Source organism: Uloborus diversus, chromosome 7 (assembly GCF_026930045.1).
Source record: "Uloborus diversus isolate 005 chromosome 7, Udiv.v.3.1, whole genome shotgun sequence".
NCBI classification, from domain to species: domain Eukaryota; kingdom Metazoa; phylum Arthropoda; class Arachnida; order Araneae; family Uloboridae; genus Uloborus; species Uloborus diversus.
This window is the reverse complement of record NC_072737.1, coordinates 13,575,517-13,595,258: the sequence shown is the minus strand read 5'-3', so window position 1 is coordinate 13,595,258 and position 19,742 is coordinate 13,575,517. Positions and strand designations below refer to the sequence as shown.

The 19,742-nt window shown below is 31.4% G+C and overlaps 1 protein-coding gene across 1 annotated transcript in view; it reads right to left on the bottom strand.

The window, feature by feature from the left end:
- The window catches only part of LOC129226269 (uncharacterized), a 71,410-nt gene extending 57,625 nt beyond the window's left edge, over positions 1 to 13,785 (bottom strand). Inside the window, exons 1-3 of the mRNA XM_054860870.1 lie at positions 13,716 to 13,785; positions 10,284 to 10,375; positions 6,815 to 6,924 (exon numbers count right to left, since the gene is read on the bottom strand). Of these exons, the coding sequence (XP_054716845.1) occupies positions 6,815 to 6,924; positions 10,284 to 10,375; positions 13,716 to 13,785 (272 nt within the window). The remainder of the gene's footprint in view (positions 1 to 6,814; positions 6,925 to 10,283; positions 10,376 to 13,715) is intronic.
- Between the last annotated feature and the right edge of the window lie 5,957 nt (positions 13,786 to 19,742).

Genomic DNA, 19,742 nt, shown 5'->3' with positions numbered 1-19,742 from the left:
CCCAAATTTCCAGCCTAGCTGGCACACTGCTAAAAATTAATTTATGCTTAAAATTACCAATTTTTTGTTGAAAAGTACTAGAGTAGGAACTTAGAAAAAATCGGTTTTTCGTTAATTCATCCTTTTACTTTCTTCTATATCTAATATATAGAAGAAAGTATTGGATTCGTGCAAATTTTCGAATTTCGAATTTTGACGGATTCGAACGTTTTGAAGTGTGCTGAGTCCATTTCGACTATTTTTGGAAAATGTCTGTCTGTCTGTGTGTATGTGTGTATGTGTGTGTGTGTGTGTATGTGTGTGTGTATGTATGTGTGTCACGTCTGTGTGTGACCAGTTTTTTGTGGCCGCTCTACAACAAAAACTACCGCATGAAATCGAACGAAATTTGGTACACATATGTGCCCCTATGTGAACTTGTGCCCATTAGTTTTTGGCGCGAATTCCTCCAAGGGGGGTGGAGCAATGGGACGTTTTTCGAGTTACGCGTGCTTGCTATTCCTCAGGAAGTTACTGGCGGAATCAAACAAAATTTGGTCCATATGTTGGTACTAACAGGAACAAGTGCTGATTCAATTTTGGTGTCAATAACTCAAACGGGGGTTGAGCTATAGAACGTTTTTTGTCGTCAATTGTGACTGCTGTATCTCAAGAAATAATGAACGGAATGAAAGAAAAATTTATCGGCAAGTAGCCCTTAGTGGGTATAAAAACTGATTTTATTTTTGTGTCAACAGCTAAAAAGGGGGGTAGCGCAATCACCCGTTCTTTTTTTCCATTTTGAGTGCCCTATCTCAAGAAGTAATGCTACGTTCTGGTTGAAATTTGGAATATATGTGAATCCATATGTAAACAGGCTTTGGTTCTATTTTGACGCCAATCGCTCCAAGAGGTGTTGATTTTTTTTTTTTTTTTTTTTGCGAATAAAAATATTTTTATTAATGCAACAATAAGAAAGATAAATCGTAATAGATTGTCGTCTGCGTATTTTTCGTGATTTTAATTGTATGGAAATGGTAGGAAATATTATCTCAATGATTTAAAATTTTTAACTGTTGCCATCTTATGTTTGTTAACAAATAAAATATTTGTAATTCATTCAAGCAAGGCTTTTAAAATAACTTTCAGTTTTCGCTCTTTTGCTTTGCTTTTAAAATAATTCAGACATTGGGATGGTCGTCTAGTTTTTGCATGTGTAATTTTGTTTTTGTTGGGAATATTGCTTCCTCGTCAAGCATGGGGAGGGATCAGAAAAAAAAAGAAAAATATAGAAGAAAGTTTCGTGATGGCCACAACATACTAGTTTGGTTTTGCAAGTCATTTTCATCTGTTCTTGTAGTGCTTTGGGGACACATTAACGAACTTGTTAATGCACTCCACAACCAAAACTTTAGAAAAATTCAAGGATAGCATCCTTGCGGCTGTGATGACTATTAACAAGACGATGCTAATGGTTAGCATCGCCACGTGGATGCTATCCTTGAATTCTTCAAACGTTTTTGGGTAGTGGGGGTAGGGGGATGGGGGTGGAGTAAAGTGAAATAGTTAAGATGACTGAGCTTTTTCAAAATGAACAAAATGGAAATTTGTTCTGCAAATTACAGTTCAGAAAGAAATAATATTGTATTTTATAATAAATTTGCATTGAAAAAGTTTCTTTTTTATTTTATTTTATTTATTTATTTTTTTTTTTTTTTTTTTTTTTTTTTGGCAGCAAACTTGCGTCTTCAAAATTAAAAAACAAAAGGTGAAAATTTATTTTTTCCTCATGGGTGACAAAGTGAAAAAGAACCATTTTTCCAATGATTTTTTTTCTATTCGATTATTTAAAAAATATTGTTGATAAAATCAATCCGTAAATAAAAAGTTTAATGAATAAATGTAAAAATAATGAAATAATAAACGAATAATTTAACTAAATAAATTAATGAATTACTATTTGAAGAAAAATAGAGAGAAATAATAAATAAAATCAGCTCTTATACCCACTAAGGGCTACTTGTCAAAAAAATTTTGTTTGATTCCGTTCGTTATTTCTTGAGATACAGCAGTCACAATTGACGACAAAAAACGTTCTATAGCTCAACCCCCCTTTGAGTTATTGACACCAAAATTGAATCAGCACCTGCTCCTGTTAATGGCAACATATGGACCAAATTTTGTTTGATTCCGCCAGTTACTTCCTGAGGAATAGCAAGCACGCGTAACTCAAAAAACGTCCCATTGCTCCACCCCCCTTGGAGGAATTCGCGCCAAAAATCAATGGGCACAAGTTCACATACGGGCACATATGTGTACCAAATTTCGTTCGATTTCATGCGGTAGTTTTTGCTGTAGAGCGGCCACAAAAAACTGGTCACACACAGACGTGACACACATACATACACACACACATACATACATACACACATACATACATACACACACACACACAGACAGACAGACATTTTCCAAAAATAGTCGAAATGAACTCAGCACACCTCAAAACGTTCGAATCCGTCAAAATTCGAAATTCGAAAATTTGCACGAATCCAATACTTTCTTCTATATATTAGATATAGAAGAAAGTAAAAACAAGAGTGAATTACGAAATGAAGTATAATTAAATGAATACGTAAGTGATTTAGTAAATGATTGAAGTGAGTAAATGATGAAAAACAAAATAAACTATTTCACTTTGCCCCACATGTACTTGACTACTTAGTCAAAATATCTTAAATACAAAAAAGCTTAATATTAACTCAATAAATACTGAACCTATTTGGTGCAGTATTTATTCAGTTAATATTCAGTTAGAAATTCTCAATTAATGTCTCAAATGTTAATGACGAGAACTCTATCATTATACAGGATGTAACAGTACAGCGTTTACAGACTTTCAGGGCAGATAATGTTAACCTAGACGATGGGAAATCATATAGCAGTGTATGGTCGGAAACGCTTTCCTGACGCGATAGTAACGGCACTAAGTGTACGAAAGACAGAACACAAATACGAGGAAAAGACACGTTTGTTGTTTCTAATACAGCAAAAACACTGGTAAGTTTTGTCTGGTGTACACGATAGACTTCGTTACGTAAACCGAAGCGTCAGATGACGATGCATGCGCACACGCAGTTTCTGTTGCCACACTCACTTTTACGTTCGATCTTCAATGCGCCGGAGATGTGAGGCATGCATCACGGCCCGGGGTCGTAATTTCGAACACCTACTTTGATGACGATCGTTGGCTCCTTCATGTTCTTTTTTCTTAATTTTTTTGCTGTACTTAGGGTAATAAACTTGCTTTCTTTTCTTGTTCGTGTCTTGTCTTTTTGGTGATTAGTATCGTCACTATCGCGTCAGGAAAGCGTTTCCGACCATGCATTGCTATGGGATTTTCCATCATCTAGGTATGCTCCAGCTGCCCTGAAAGTCTGTAAACGCTGTACTGTTACGCACCTGTATAAAAACAAAAACAAAAATGTTTTGACTTACAGCAAAATATTACAATATTCTTATCAGATTTTGAAAAATGCCTGCATTATCATATGTTTCAATTTTCGGTGGTATTTTTTTTTCCTGACTGGAATCGATTACATTTACTGGCACATACAGTAAAACCTGTAAAGTTGACCACCTTTGTAAGTTGATCACCTGTCTATGTTGACCGCTTTTGTCAAGAACGGAATTAGTTCTATCTTGTATAATGAAGGAAACCCTCTGCAACTTGACCACCTTTCTATCTTGACCACCTGTCTATCTTGACCACCTGTCTATCTTGACGACATGTCTATCTTCACCACTAATGTACCCCAAATTTGGTTTGGAGTATTGTAAAAAACTCTTTGTAAGTTGACCACTTGGTTTATTTTTTAAAACTTAATTTGGCATTTTATTTTATTATTATTTTTTTAATAGCTTTCCAAGAATATTTTTGATGCCAGACCAACATTTTACCAACTAAACAAAACAGCAGCATAACCAAACCTCCTTGTAAGTTTAACCACATTGGAAAATTAATAAGAACCCTTTTATTCTCCAAACTTGTTTTTATTTTGCTGTTCTATTTGAGATTACCTTTTGTACTCCCTGTTCAATGAAAACATGTGTCAGTGGAAAAGTACAAAGTATTTTTTTTCCATTTGCAATATATTGTGGCAACACTGGAATTGTGCTAGAGTAAAAGTTACTTGCATTGCAGTATTTCTGGTGCTAGGGATTAAGAAATAGGACATTTTCATTTTCAACTGCCGTTTAGAACTATGAGAGTCCAGCTTGTTGCTCTTTGTGTTATAGTTTTACATAAAATGGATTCAAAAAGAAAGTTAGTTGAACTTGAGATTGATAAAAAGTATGAAATATTAAAATTAATTGAAAAGGAAGAAATCCAGAGAAAATTAGCTGACACATATGGAATTCCAAAACTAGTGTCTAATAAGTGCGCCAAACTTCAATAAGGAGTTATTTTGTTGAAAAATAGATCATCATGGTTATAAATGTATTAAATGTATATGAGAAAAAAATAAGCGAAAATTTGTTGTTTTTGATTATCTATGAATTTTTAGGAACTATTAATATCAAATAACTTTTTATAAACAATGATTTTTTTTGATCAATTTACAGAAATTTTATATTTACATGACACATTATACGTCATTCTGAGAAAATAACCTCTAAAAATATTTGAATAACATTTTAAATTATTGTTTCAAATTGTTGTTAAACAACGAAAGTGAGTTGAACCTTTTTGGGGGGAAATCATTGCTAATTTCGATGTAAACTTAAGTGGTGTTATAATTTGTCGGACACTTGGCAATATATCGCCAGTCTTTTGGTCGCCAAGTGTTGTGGCCAAGTTGGCGACAAATTTGGCGATTTTTTTTGTTTTTTAAAATCTGGTTTCAATTTGGCCACTGATGGTGATATTTAGAGAGTAAACTATTGAATCATATTAAAATTGCCAATAATGGGAAAATGACATTAAAATTGGAGTAAAAGGAAGTCATGTGATGCACACGTCAGCTCGTTTTTTTCTTAATTATGATGCTTTACTTTTTCGGCACTTTATCCTTGGAAACAAATTATATTATATGATCTTTTCTGGCTCGTTCATAAACCAGTTTCAACAAAGCTAAAAGTTTTAGTTCCTCTTTTCACATGCAGATTATCAAAAAATACACCTATGTTCCTAAACTACTTTGAATTCACGCTTTCCGTTCAATATTATGCACGCAATTTTCATGGAACATTAGAACCTAATGACACTCCATTTTACAAGATACAAATATTTTCTCTATTGTAGCAGATCGACATTAATTTTTTAGCTTGCAATTAAGGTTTTATTGAAAATACGATCTCTCTTTTTAGAAAATAAAATCTCTCTTTTTAGAAAATAGAGATGACTTTCACAGTTTATTTTTCGTAACTTAGTTTGAACGTTTAAAATATTTGTTTCTCTAATCTCATTTTTATTTCATTCGCAAAAGCAACAAAATAAACGGAATTGCTCATTTTATTCATGCCTTGATTTTGATGACTTTGAGCTTTTGTAAAATAATCTCATTCTTTTTATTAAGCAAAATACTAATAGCATTTATTCATTCATTCACTGAACTAATTGTGTTATTGATGATCATTTTAGTTTGCTTCTGTTCGATTCTTATTTTTTTTTAATCGTACTTCATTTTAATTTTTTATTTTCTTTGTTTATTACTTAATTATTTAGTTCATGTTCTCAATTTGACAAGAATTTACTTCCACTTAAATATTACTATTATTATTATCATTATTTCAATTGTTCTTATCATTATCTCAATTGATATTATTATTATTTCTATTATTATTATTTCTAATATTTTTGTTACTATTATTTCAATTGATATCATTATTGTTTCAAATATTGTTATAATAATTATTTCAAATATTTTTATTATCATTAATTCTATTATTATTATTATTATTATTATTAGCTTTGTTATCATTATCATTGTTGTTGTTGTTGTTAATAATATTAATATTAATATTGATATTATTATTATTATCATTATTTAAACTGTTTCTGTTTTTTATTTCAAATATTATTATTATTTCAACTGTTATTATTTTTTATAATTTATAATATTATTATTATTAATATTATTATTATTATTATTATTGTTGCTGTTATTGTTGATATTATTATTATTATTATTATTTTATTATTATTATTATTATTATTAGTATTATTATTTAAACCGTTACTTTTTTATTTCAAATATCATTATTATTTTAACTGTTATTATTTTTATAATTTCAAATATTATTATTATTATTATCAGCATTATTATTATAATAATTATTATTATCAGCATTGTTATTATTATTATTATTATTATTATTACCATTATCAGCATTGTTTTATTACTATTATTCGTATTAGTATTATTATCAGAATTGTTATTATTGTTGCTGTTATTGTTGATAATATTAATATTATTATTATTATTATCATTATTTAAACTGTTACTGTATTTTTATTTCAATTATTATTATTAATTCAACTTATTATTTTTACAAACATTATTACTATTATTATCACTGTTACGAAACACTCCGACTACCCTAATTTACAGATACATTTTTAAATATCCAAGAAAGAGGTAACATTGCAGAACTTTTGAAGTAATTCAGGGTTGTCCACGTCTGTGCACAAAATCTTTGATCAAACAAGTGTTTCCGTAACACAGCGGCTTGTTTGATTGTTTAGTTTAGTGTCTCTCCATATTAGTCAGTTTTAAATAAGTAAAAATTTTCTCATCTAGCATCACTGCCATATTTCCTAAACATTTCTTACTTGTAAGTGGTCTCTCCTAATCCAAAGACGTACTCCAGGAAAAGAGAATACGGTAGCTCTGTCTGTCCTAGGGGTACAATTTGATCCGGGGCTCCTAAGATTGTTTCACCCTGAAATGAAAAACATTTTAGATTGTAAATTACGTGCAAGTTTTTTTTATGTACAATGGTATAATAATTGTTTGATGTTTTAAAATGAAATTGAATTGTTTTTCTAATCGACACAATTTTATGGATTTGTTTCACTTTATATAATAATTTTTTTTAAAAATCTTAAATTATAAAAATGATGCCAAAAGTTTCTTATTTGTGCATAATTTAATCTCAAAAACGCTCTTTTTTGAATTACGAATGAGCATAAAATACATATTTAAAGCAGAAAATTAAATTAATGAATTATCAAAAATTAATTTTGATAATATTCTAAGTGTCATCACCGATTGATGCGTTAAATATTAAAACCTTTTAATTAAAATCGCAAATAATTAAAAATAACTTGAAATTCATGTTCGCATTGCATCTGCTCAGTTTTTTAAACGTATTTTATTATTAAACCAGGAAAACTAATCCTAGTGAAAAAATCGCCCTAATTCCAACAGTTTTTTCAAATGCATGAACAAAGAAAAGTGCGAAATTATATGCACTAGAAAAATGAACAACTAATACAAAACATTACACCACTAAAAACATGATTTTGAAACGCAACATTTATTATTGAATTTAAGAAAAAGATTTTTCTTAAATTCAATAATAAATTTATTATTTTTCGCAGTAGTCTATGGATGTTAATAACACTAAATTATCTGTTCTGTAACTTCTGACACTTTAGCTACTAAGAAATTAAATAAAGATAAAAACGACTTAACCCCTTTCTATATAAAACTATATCTCTTATGCCCTTTTGTATGAATCAAGTTAAAAAAAGGAATGCCCTGTTTTCATTCAAAAGTAATCCTAACTCCTTTTTTATTTTTTTTTACGCAAATGCAGCATAAATTTTAGATACACATATTGGGAAATTAGTTATCCCAAGTCTTCATTGAAAAAAACTCTATTTCTTTTATATCTATCATTTTAAAATTAGGCATTTTTTTCTGCTAAATAAATCTTATATTTTCACTTATGTTAGCATTAGGTGTATCGTTGAAAAATTGTTCGTAAAAAAAATACATTCGCGCACTTTGTTAATTTCCAAAACTTCCAGTAACTTCAAAACATTTGATTTTCCTTATTATTACTTTTATTTCTTACACTAGTTTTCCGAGTTAATTCAGACGGAGTGCAAGGGAGAATTCCTCTTCCAGTGCGAATTATTTGAGAAACACCACGTGATCTCAAGGCATGCCCTCATTGATTCAACTTGACTTAGTCCAATTTGGGACAAAACTTAGTTGACTAAATTATTGTTTGGAAAAAAAAACGAATTGCACCATCTGTTTTCAATAAAATTTGCTTGGAAAACCTACTTTTTGTAAAAGTACATTGTTAGTTTATGCTGCTTTCTTTTTCATCAAAAAGGTGAATTTTTTAAAGTTTTGACTTTGCCTTTTGGAAACAAGCTCTTCCAAACGGCTGCTGTTATAATCGTATAACGATAAAATCAAATATCTTCAAAGCCCCCGACTGAGTCGCAACTGAAGAATCAAGAGGGAAAATTGAAAATCCTTTTAAAAGCCTTATATTATTAAAAATTAATGTCAAGTATTTTATTTGCTGTTAAATAGAAACTGGCAACTGATAAAGATTTTAAATCATTGCTTTTCATTTGTCGGCCAACAATGAATTCGGTTACCAATCGCGTGAATAAAAGCTTAGCCGTATTTAAAATCTGCTTTAAAAAGCGTTATAATTCGAATTCTATGAAACACAGAAGTTCCAAACACATTCTATCAGACGCGGAAAATTTTTTCTTTATTTTGGTATTAAATTTCAAAATTCTTAACTATATTTTCACTGCAAAAATCGCGAAAAACCTTTTAGAGGTTTTTAATTAATATCTTCGTTAATTAATACCATCCAAAGATGCAACCTAGCTAAGAACACTTTCGATCAACAAATGACTTACTAAACAGCCTACGTACTTTTATTTCTTACACTTTCTTTCAGACTAAATTCAGACGGAGTGCAAGGGAGAATTTCTTTTCCAGTGCGCATTATTGGAGAAACACCACGTGATCATAAGGCATGCATTCCGATCGAACATTTTTTTTTTTTTTTTTCAAAATCGGTCTATCCGTTATAGCGCTAGAGTGCCACAGACAGACACACAGATACACAGATACACAGACACGTCAAACTTATAACCCCCTTCCTTTGTATGTCGGGTGTTAAAAAGTGGCATCTAGGTATAGTAAAATAGTCACCCTCTGTTGAACAAAATCACCTGCGGCGCTATGTGGCGGAAAACTCCGGAATTAGTATTTCTATCTTGAAAACAGAAGGAGATAAGAACAAAAAGAGGCAAACAAAGTTGTCATCTGTTAAGTACGAATGGACATCAAGGCAAAGAATAGAAAGATTAATATGTGCGTTAGTTTTAATTTCTAATTTCTTACCCCGACGTGAGAAATTGACCCGAGAAGCTAAAAAACAACTAGCTATTACAATATTCCTTTATTTGACATTGCGGTATCGTGTTTTTCCGTAAAGATATTTATTTATACTGCCATGTGCAGGTAAATGGCAGTAACTGCAGAAAGGAGTTTCCGAGATATTTGAAGAAAAGCGTTTTGGATTCAATACTAACAATAGGGAAATGTTAAAATTACACGTCTTTTTCGCGCCTTTTTTTTCAGCGGAAACCAAATAAGCGAGCTTGTACAATAAATATAAGGTACAATAGATGTCAAAAATTCAAAAAAATGAAAAATTTGCAGTTACTGCCCTTTACCTGCATACGGCAGTATAATTGAGTGTAAGTTTTGTGACGGAATCAAAACTCTAACCATTTTTCTTAATTTCTGTTATCTTTACTAATAATAAAGCTGGAAGTCTGGATCTCTGTCCGGATGTCTAGATGTCTGAATCTCTGTGACGCGCATAGCGCCCAGACCGTTTCGCCGATTTTCATGAAATATGGCACAAAATTAGTTTGTACCATGCGTGCACGTAGAAGCGATTTTTCGAAAATTCGATTCTGTTCTTTTTCTATTCCAAGTTAAAGAACATTTTACCGAGCATGGAGCCGAGCTTAACGTTGACGAGCAAATTAACATAACGTGGACGAGCAAACTACCATAGGGCGAGCAAATCAACATAGCAAATTGGCGAGAAATTCATCATCCATTATTTGTAAATATAAAATCGAACAAATGACCTTTTTATTCTCTACTACTAGCAAAGCCGTGCGGGTACCGCTAGTCATAAACATAGTTGAATGATTAGAAGTAACTGAAAGTAAATATAAATCTAATTACAAAATTAGGGGAAAATAAAGGACTCTTCTAGAGAAAGTGATGTTTATTTCTTACCGGTCTGCAGCTCTCTATCCCCGATGAACCAAAATAGTACTCCCGGCCGTAAGCAACAAGACCCGTATGCCACACACAAGGTAATGGTTTACCTGTTGGGGAAAAAAAATAAATCATTGAGCATATTGTCGACGGACGTTTTCCGCTTGTTTTAAAATAATTTTATTTGATGTCATGTACGCAGTTCGTGCAGATTAAACAGTAAGAAAATTTTATTACATGTTTCCAACGTAGGAAAAAAGCGGTACCGCATCGCAGGTAGCAATTCATGACGTATGAAAGATGATACAATATCGTAACTTAGAAGAAAAATTTTGCGATGTAAAAACAAAAAAAACTGATTTTATTTATTTATTTTATTTTTTATTTATTTTTATTTTTTATTTATTTTTATTTTTTATTTATTTTTATTTTTTATTTTTTTTTATTATAATTGTGGTTTGTTTGTTTTTTTGAATAGAAAATTGTACCTGTCTTTGTAGAACCATCCATTTGCAGAAGTTCTTCTAATTTGTAAAAGATACGTGATAAAAGTTTGTAGCTGGGTCATTGTTGAAAATTTTTTAAGTGTAATATAATGTATGTTTCCTTGATGAAAATATAATTTACCAAAGGTTGTAAAACTGCTCCTGAGTTTTACGGAACTGCTTTTCAATATCAGGATTTGAGGAGCAGTACTGCTCCTCAAAATGAAATACAGTAAAGCACCTTTGATACGTTTTTAAAATTGGTCCCTACAGATTCTAATACACATTAACGTGTACCTAGTATACGTTTTTTTCATTTATACGCTTTTTTTTTATTCAGTCCCTTCAAAAACATGTAAGCGGTGCTTCACTACTTATTTCCCACAGTTGTAAGGAATAAGAAACGCTTAAACAGGAGAGTTCAAATTAAAAAATGAGGTTGCACGTAACTTCGTGGAAAAAAAAAGGAAGTTTGGAGAATATCACTAGAATTGGACAGATTTTTTTTTCCCAAAATGTCAGCTCCTTAAAATTTACCCGTTATCTTTTTAGACAGATCAAAATTCAAGCCAATACAAATCAAATTTCATAGCTTGCTTGAATTTACTTACTTGCTTAATTTAATGCTTAATTACGTCTATGTTCAATGTTCATACATCGTTCCATTTTTCCGTAAAAACTGGATATTTTTCTTTTTGTGTTCTCTGTTATGTAACCTAAGTTACTAAATATAAACATTTTCTATTATTATCCAAAGCAAGGGTAGCGTAAGATAAAAAGGAAGAGACTAATCTAACTACCAGTGACTAATTAATCACATTCACCTTTTGAGAATTCATGCCAGAAATGTCAGGTACAGCGGAATGAGTTGCAATTTTCCTAGGCAAATGTCTTTTTTTTTTTTTTTTTTCACCGCAAACTGTGGTGCTAAACTTCGATACATTTTATTTGAGCCATTCCACCGTCACGTTTGGGGCAAAAAGAAGCTTAGATTTCGTTAATATTTTTTCATTAATATTTTAATTAAACAAGGGTAAGCACATTTTTGAATCTTTACAAAGATACTTCTGACCCTTACGCAGTTATATTTTTATTAACCAATTTTGTGATTTAAAATTTTATTTATTAACATGCGTCACGTGCGAGACATCCAAAGTCAATCTTTCTAACTTGCTTATGAATTAGTTTATGTTTTTGCACAATGTAATTGCTCAATGTAATGGAAACATATCTCATTTGTTGAGAAACAATAGTTTAAGTAACTGAAAAATATTATTCTTTGGGCCATTCCACGAAAAAGTAGTCACTTTGTATCGCATGTGACGGTTCATATATCTCATTAAAAAGTAATTGTCTAAAAAAGTAATGACGAAATATTTTTCTTAAGGAATCTTACATTCGTTTGTAAGTTGTTAAGCAATAAAACCTTTTTATCATTACTCTATTAAACCATTATTTTTAAAGAAATATATGAGGCGTCACGTGCGGGACAAAACGTTTTCCCTCGGAGTGGCCAATTTATATTTTTAAAATTTAATAATAAGATCAGAAGGTACTTTGAATAGTTATAAAATAATTACATTAATAGGTAGTCAACAGATCTGCTTCGTCAGAACTCCTTTTTTTTCTTTATAAATGTAACCTCGGTTACCAACTGAAAGTAACTTCGGTTGCAATTTATCTCTTTCTAACCTAGATAACTTATTGACTTATTCTTTCTACCACTATTTTTACTTCAGATCTAATGATGAAACCCAAGAGCAAAGCAAGATATCAAATGCAGAAAAACAATACTATAACCAAAAAAGAAGACTAGCTCGTACTTCTTCGTCCAGTTTTAAGTCAACGTTGACTTTATTTCCGTTAATGCTGAAAATCGAAATTCACAGAGCCATGAAGAAGCAAAAGGCTTTACGTTAATTGCTTTCAACCTAATTGCTAAGTACAAATTCTTGACAGAAGGCCAAAACTCATCAAAATTTTTCAAGCAGAATGTTGAACAGTAAAACTTATGGGGTTTGTCAAATCCATTAATCTATGAGCTGTTGTTTTCCTCTTGCTGTCAAACTTCCTCTCCTGCGTTGATAAACCATTTACGTTCGTCAATCGAAAGTAATATAGACGTGTCACACTTCGTAAATCGGAAGTAGACCTAAAAAATTAAGTCCTGCATATTTTTAAGCGTTGTACTTAAGCAAACAAAACAAAATGGTTTGCCTCACTTTTCGCAGACATTTAAATTATCCTCCCCCCCTCCCTCATTCAATATAGCAAAAAGGAAAAGTTAAAACTGAAAATCGAAGTGGAAGGAAATTTTTTTGTCGACGAAAGGTAGGGGACACCATATATATATATATATATATATATATATATATATATATATATATATATATATATATATATATATATATATATATATATATATATATATATATATATATATATATATATATATATATATATATATATATATATATATATATAAACATGAGACACATTTTAAATATAAATTCATATAAAATTGAAAGAAAAATGAAAGAATAAACAACAAAGTTGGAACTTTCCCTCTTCCTAAACAGAAAGTGCCTTGTGAACTTAGGGACTGGTCCTCCTCTTGAGAAAATATCCGTCCCTGGTTGACGTTTTTCATTTTGGTGTTTTTCGTGTTCTTGCTTCTTGCAATTTCCCTTTTATTTTGCTTATATATATATATATATATATATATATATATATATATATATATATACTTTTTAAATACGAAACATCAAATATTCTAAGTGTTAAAAATCAAAATAGTGCACCCCTCTTCTTTCCGTGTCACCTTCCATTTCGTCCACGTTCTTCCAATACCAAAACGCCATTGAGAAATAATTGAATCCTCAATCGCAATCAATTTTACGTAAAAATAATAAAAAGGTTCCTTTTTATATAAACTTGACTCTCTCTTTATTTTCTTCATTTTTACTTTTCTTTTTCTTTGTAATGTTGTGTTCAAGAGCGCCTTGTTTAAAGCCCGTTTCAATAGTATGAGTCATGCGGAGAAACAATTTTGGCAAAACAGGAGGAACACACCGTGTCCTACGAATTCCAACTTGTAAATATCTATGAAAGTGAACGAACTCTACTTAGAAAGGGGGAAGAGCTGGAAATAACTTCATTTTCACCACAATAAGCCCTTTCGACTTTTTCTACTGTTCGGAAGGGGAGAAAATTCGAATTTAAAAACAAAGTGCGCGCGTTTTTTTAGGACGTAAAAATTATCGCCCCAAGTACTGAATTCCTTGATTTAAATCAAAAACATACGCCTTTCAACTTTTGAATGCTAAGTATTTTCGGCAGTATACAGAGTGTTCCGTTTTAACCCGCATGACCTTTATTTTCGCAACCGTTAGTCCTAGATGTATACTTCCAATTGCAAAAATGTTCAAAATCAGATGCAGAGTTAAGATATTGAAAGTTTGAAATGAAAATAAAAGTTAAAAAATACAAAAATTAACTTTTTATACGGATCCCAGGTTCCCTAACTTAGATTTAGGGAAATAATCTCCATTGAAAATTATTCCAAACCGTCTGAAATTAGAACGACCAATATTCACCGAGATATGAAACGCAGCGTTTTGTGACTTAGACCACTTTTCACTCGCCGTCTATAATACCTTTTGGGGGGAAATATAGTGGTTAACAAATATTTAAAATTATATGAGTGCAAAGAGTGTGGTTTTCCAAATTGTTCGAGGTTTTATAGTGTGTTTTTGCATATCACGGCATAAGATTTGCATTTATTTTTGAATAGCAATGAAAAATATAAATACTTTGTTTTGTTTTTTTTTTTACTTCGGCGACCTGTCATTCTTCTGAAAAGGCGATGAGTTCCAATCTCATCTTCTGTATGGTCCCTTAAAACTTTAAAATGGAATATCTCCTTGAGTTTTGGTCGCACAAATGACAAGTTTTTTGTGTCAGTAATAGTTTTCAATGGAGATTATTTCTCTAACTATTAGTTAGGGGACCTAAAGCCCATATAAAAAGTTAAATTTTGTATTTTTTGACTCATTTTTATTTTCGCTTCAAACTTTCAATATCTTAACTTTGCGACTGATTTTGAACATTTTTGCCATCGGAAGTATGCATCTAGGACTAACGGTTGCAAAAATAAGGGTCTTGCAGGTAGAAACGGAACACCCTGTATCTAAAAAACAAAACATGTTAATCATTGTAAGTTTCCGCTAAATAAAAAGATATGTGAAACTTACCGATAAATACAAAATGTTGAACAAAACTCTCCTCTTTAGAATTTATCAAGTGCTTTCCACAATGTTTATGTTTTCGTTTATTTGTTTATATTAATTTCTGATTATTGATCGTTTTATTTAATTACTCGAAAAACACTTGAATCTTGTCGTAAGTGATCTCAACCTCCAAATATTTTATTATTAGAATATTGAAATCATGAGCATACTATTTAAACTGCATGCGATAGACCATAATGATGTGAGTAACGAGCGCAGCGAGATCAGAGCACGAAGTTATCCAAAAGTTGCAGTTCTCCTCATGCAAATATTCTCAAGTGAAATGAAGTATAAATGTTAGCTTTAAGCATTTGTGTGTTGTACCTAATTAAAACATTTAAATATCTCAGAAATAAAGTATGAATAAATGGGAGTAATGTTTTATCGACTTATAAATGAAACTTTTTTAAGTTTAATGAAGTATTACTGCACTAAAATGAAGTGTGTTAAAAAGAAAAAGTTTATTTATGCATTGTCAACAATGCTACAAGCACAACAGGACATTGACAGAAACATGGTTTTGTTGGCGTCTGAACTAGATTATCGTTTGGATGTGTAACTAAGGACTAACACATTAAACATACGTAATGTGTACCACAAACCTGATGAGTGTACGGACCTTTTCATTCACCATCCGTCACTGCAGGTCGTATAACTCCCAATACACAGTGTTTTTAAAACCAATGAATCATTTAGTTTGGGCTATCTCGGTGCTTAAAATCCCCTATAATAAGCAAAATGCCTTAACCCCTTCACATATTAATAAAATCACAAAAACGAACTTGAACACCTTCACACACAATTACGTCTCAGGAAACGCCAGTTATTTCGTGTGTCATTACAGACTTCAATGTCCGCAAGTTTTCCTTCATTTTGAGCACCAGTATAGACTAACGTCTCAGAGGTCATTCCACGTGTCAGCATACACTTCGTAAAAAATCAAACTGCAATGATATTTTTTCAAGGGATGACCACGAGTGCGGGTTCATGTCTCAGAGAGAGTCATTGAAGTTTTTAAGTTGCTGATTTTTTTTATCTCTTTTTTTTTTTTTTTTTTTTTTTTTTTTGTCGTTCTTCGGGGTTGTTTTGTAGCATTCCAGAGCGAAAGCTATTGCTTTTTGAGGGGGTCAGGGGGTATAGAAGAGGGGGGTCTTTCAGGAAAATATGAGTAATTAGAGCTGCATTAAAACGGAAGAACGTGTAAACAAAGCAACATAAACTTTTAACCGCATAAAGACAAATTCAAAATTTATTTGTTTATTTATTTCCTTTTAATAATATATATCGTCACCTCAAAACAGCAGTAGGATATCTTAGAGCTGGTCCTAGGCATAGATGTCTTACTGTTGCTCTGAGACAACGATACAAGCAAAACTTATATCGTGGCAAATCGATGAAATTATCTTTTTTGGAAGAATGATTCCATATAAACCCAGCAAAAAAATAATCAAGTTATTGTTGGTGAAAAGTTTATGCAACATTTTGTTGACTTTATTTTTAGTCTCAGATTCCATTTCTTTAATCGTTTTAAATATTATTTAGTGCAATGAAACGCTACTATACACGATGATAATTAACACCAAAATAATAAAAATAATTCATAGCAACGTAAAAACAAGTATGTGTTTTTCCAAGGAAGATTAACAAAGCTATTCAAATGTCTCGGAACGACGAAATCAGAATGCTATATTTGTGTATTTTTGTACTCCCAGTTCCCCCACAAAGCGAAAAAGCTTTACTCGAAATATTTCGCCTTTTCTTGAGCATTCCTCCCAGTGATGTTTTCAAGCAGATCGAGCACCGAAAGAAAAACATTGCACCCCCCCCCCCCCCCTCTCGCTGTGTTTCCGTTGCCAGATTTATTTCGGCCACCCCTTGGCCACGTGCCCGACTTCAAATATGGGGCTACTTATTTTTAGTTTCTAAAAGAAGAGGGGAGGGGAGGAGCGCAGGTGAACGCCGCTGTTGATGGACATAATTTTTCAAAATTCCTGCCGAGTTCCGTTGATTCTGATGATTTATAGCTAGCGCTTAAAATGTTTAAATGTTTTTGTTACATTCTTTTCGAAAGCTACGTTGACTTTAATGAAGTGTTTGCATTTAAATGCTGAAACATTCAAAAATCTGAGCCATGTTTTTTCTTCTTCACGAAAAAGAAGTTCACCGGAACTAAATAACCCTTCTTGATTACTTATTTATCTGCGCCTTATTTAATATGTTCATGGCAGTATTGGTTAAACCAATGCATAGAAGAACTTTTACTTGCAAAATAATAATAATAACAACAATAATAATAATTAATGTACGTAAATATTAATAAAGATAAAGTGAAATCATTTAAAATTTCTTAACCTGTAAGATAGACAGCAATAGTAACTAAAAAGCAATATAGTCCAACATCAAATGTATCATTAATGCTCTGAACATTTTTGGTTGATAAAAAAAAAAAGTTTTTCTCATTGGGTGCAAATGACAGTTTAAAAGCAAAATATGCAATACATTACCAATATTTTCTCTATTTGAGAAGTTTTGCATCAAAACCACGTTGCCAAAACCATTTGTAATAATGGTGTGAATCAATAAAACCATTCAATAAAATAAACCAATAAAACATCATAATCAGCGGAACAATCAGATAAATCAATAAAGCTATTTGTAAAAATTTTATGGAGAGACAAAAAACGTTTCCATTTTTATACCCTCTAAATGTTTCCGAAAGAATTAGCATTCATTTGAATAAACTTTAATGTGTGGTTTCATTTTAGTTTTCTTTTTAGCCTACTTTCCCAGTAAAAGTCAGAAAAAGAAGAAAAAAGCATGAAAGAAGGCTTAATGCATCTTAAAAATATCGTGAAAAACAAAAAAAAGTCAAAAATAAATAAAATAATTAAATAAATATTGAAAAATTAAAAATTGGAAAGTAGGGTATTGAGATGGGGAAAAATGTCTGTCGGTCTGTCGGTCTGTCTGTCGGTCTGTCTGTCTGTCGGTCTGTCTGTCTGTCCCTCCCTAATAACTTTTGAATGAATAGTCCGATTCGAACAAACTTTTTTTTGTTCGAAAGATCTCGGCGAGGACACCTCATTCCCATATTTCACTTTTTGATTTGAACTATTTTTTGTTCAATTTTGAACAGTTCAAAAAAACTTAACATTAGCGCCTACAGGGAAATTCAAAGCAATTCCGAACTGTGAGGCGAATTTGCTTCAAACAAACTTTGTAGGAAAAAGCTTTTGATAAAAAAAACTTGTATATAAGATATCTTTTTGATTTGAACAATTTTCCGTTCAATTTTGAACAGTTCAAATCCCTTAACATTAGCGCCTACGGGGAAACTGAAAGTCAATGTAGATTCCGTACTTGAAAGCGGATTTACCTCAAACAAACTTTGTTGGAAATAGCTCTTGACGACCTACTCCCGACTCCGACTCCGAGAATTTAGGGGGACCTGACACCAACTCTGACTCCTGTTCCCGACAATTAATCGGACTCCGACTCCCCGACTTCGACTCTGACTTCGTAGCTTTGGCAAACATTTATACACGGAGGACAAATGACTGACTCCGATTCTTCGATATTCGACTCCGACTCTTTTATCCCAAAATGAGATTGACTCCGACTCCGACTCCGCTGCTGTGGTTTTAACTGTGAAATAATTATTGTTGATATGATTTGTTTTTATTTTCACGCTAAAGTTTTAATTTAGGTATTTAGTTTTCGGTGAATAAACTCGAAAAATATTCGCAGACGATTTTTTTTTTTTTTTTTTTTTTTTTTTTTTGACAATGAAAATTATTTCTTTAAGTTGACATTTTATTGTTTTTTTTTATTTTGGTAAGTGCATTAATTCGTTTAAAAAATTATTTTCGGCAACAGGGGAAAAAGAAACGATTTTTTTTATATGATGTATTTATTTTAATGAACTTATTATTATTTTTTCGTTTTGAAAGCTGTTAAAAAAATTTTTAATGGAAAGAAGTGTATTAGCTGCTTTGTTTAAAAGGTGCTGCTATTTTATTTGTTCGTTTTTTTGAAGAAAAGTAAGGAATATTTTATTCCTAGAAATCAGCTTAAAATATTTAAAAAAATATGTTTGAAAAAATTTGCGATTTTAGCTATTTTTGAGAATATTGATCAGGTACTAGAAAGTAGTATGGGTATACGGGAAAGTAGGCTCGTCTAGTTCTAGACGGAACTTCTTGTTTAAATTAGCAATACTGTCTAATGCAGTTGTTCCCAAAGCGGTTTTTATGGACCCCAGGGATAAACGCAGCTCTGTAAGGGGTTCATGTTAGTGAAAGATAAAAAATGGAAGATCATGAGAGGCAAAGGGAGGGGGGGGGGCAGTGGCATAGACAGAAAAAAAATGTGAGAGGGGCTTTCAAAATAGAAAATTGTAGTTTTCTTTCTCATTCATTTACAATGCGAAAATATCATTCAATATTAATCAAGCGGTTTCTGTAGCTCAGTAACTGTTTTTTTTTAACCATTACTGAAAAATAATCGTATTGGTATCCCAATAACTTTGAAAACGAAGAAAAGGAGCAATGGGTTAAAATGTCTATGTCTTGTAACGAAACTGCGCATTTATTTTAGCACTTTTCCATTTTTACTAATGTTTCTTTTTCCGTTTTGAATTTTAATGCTTACCCAGCATAGTTACCCTTTTTTTCCTTTTTTAACGTCAGTGCTATAGTTATACT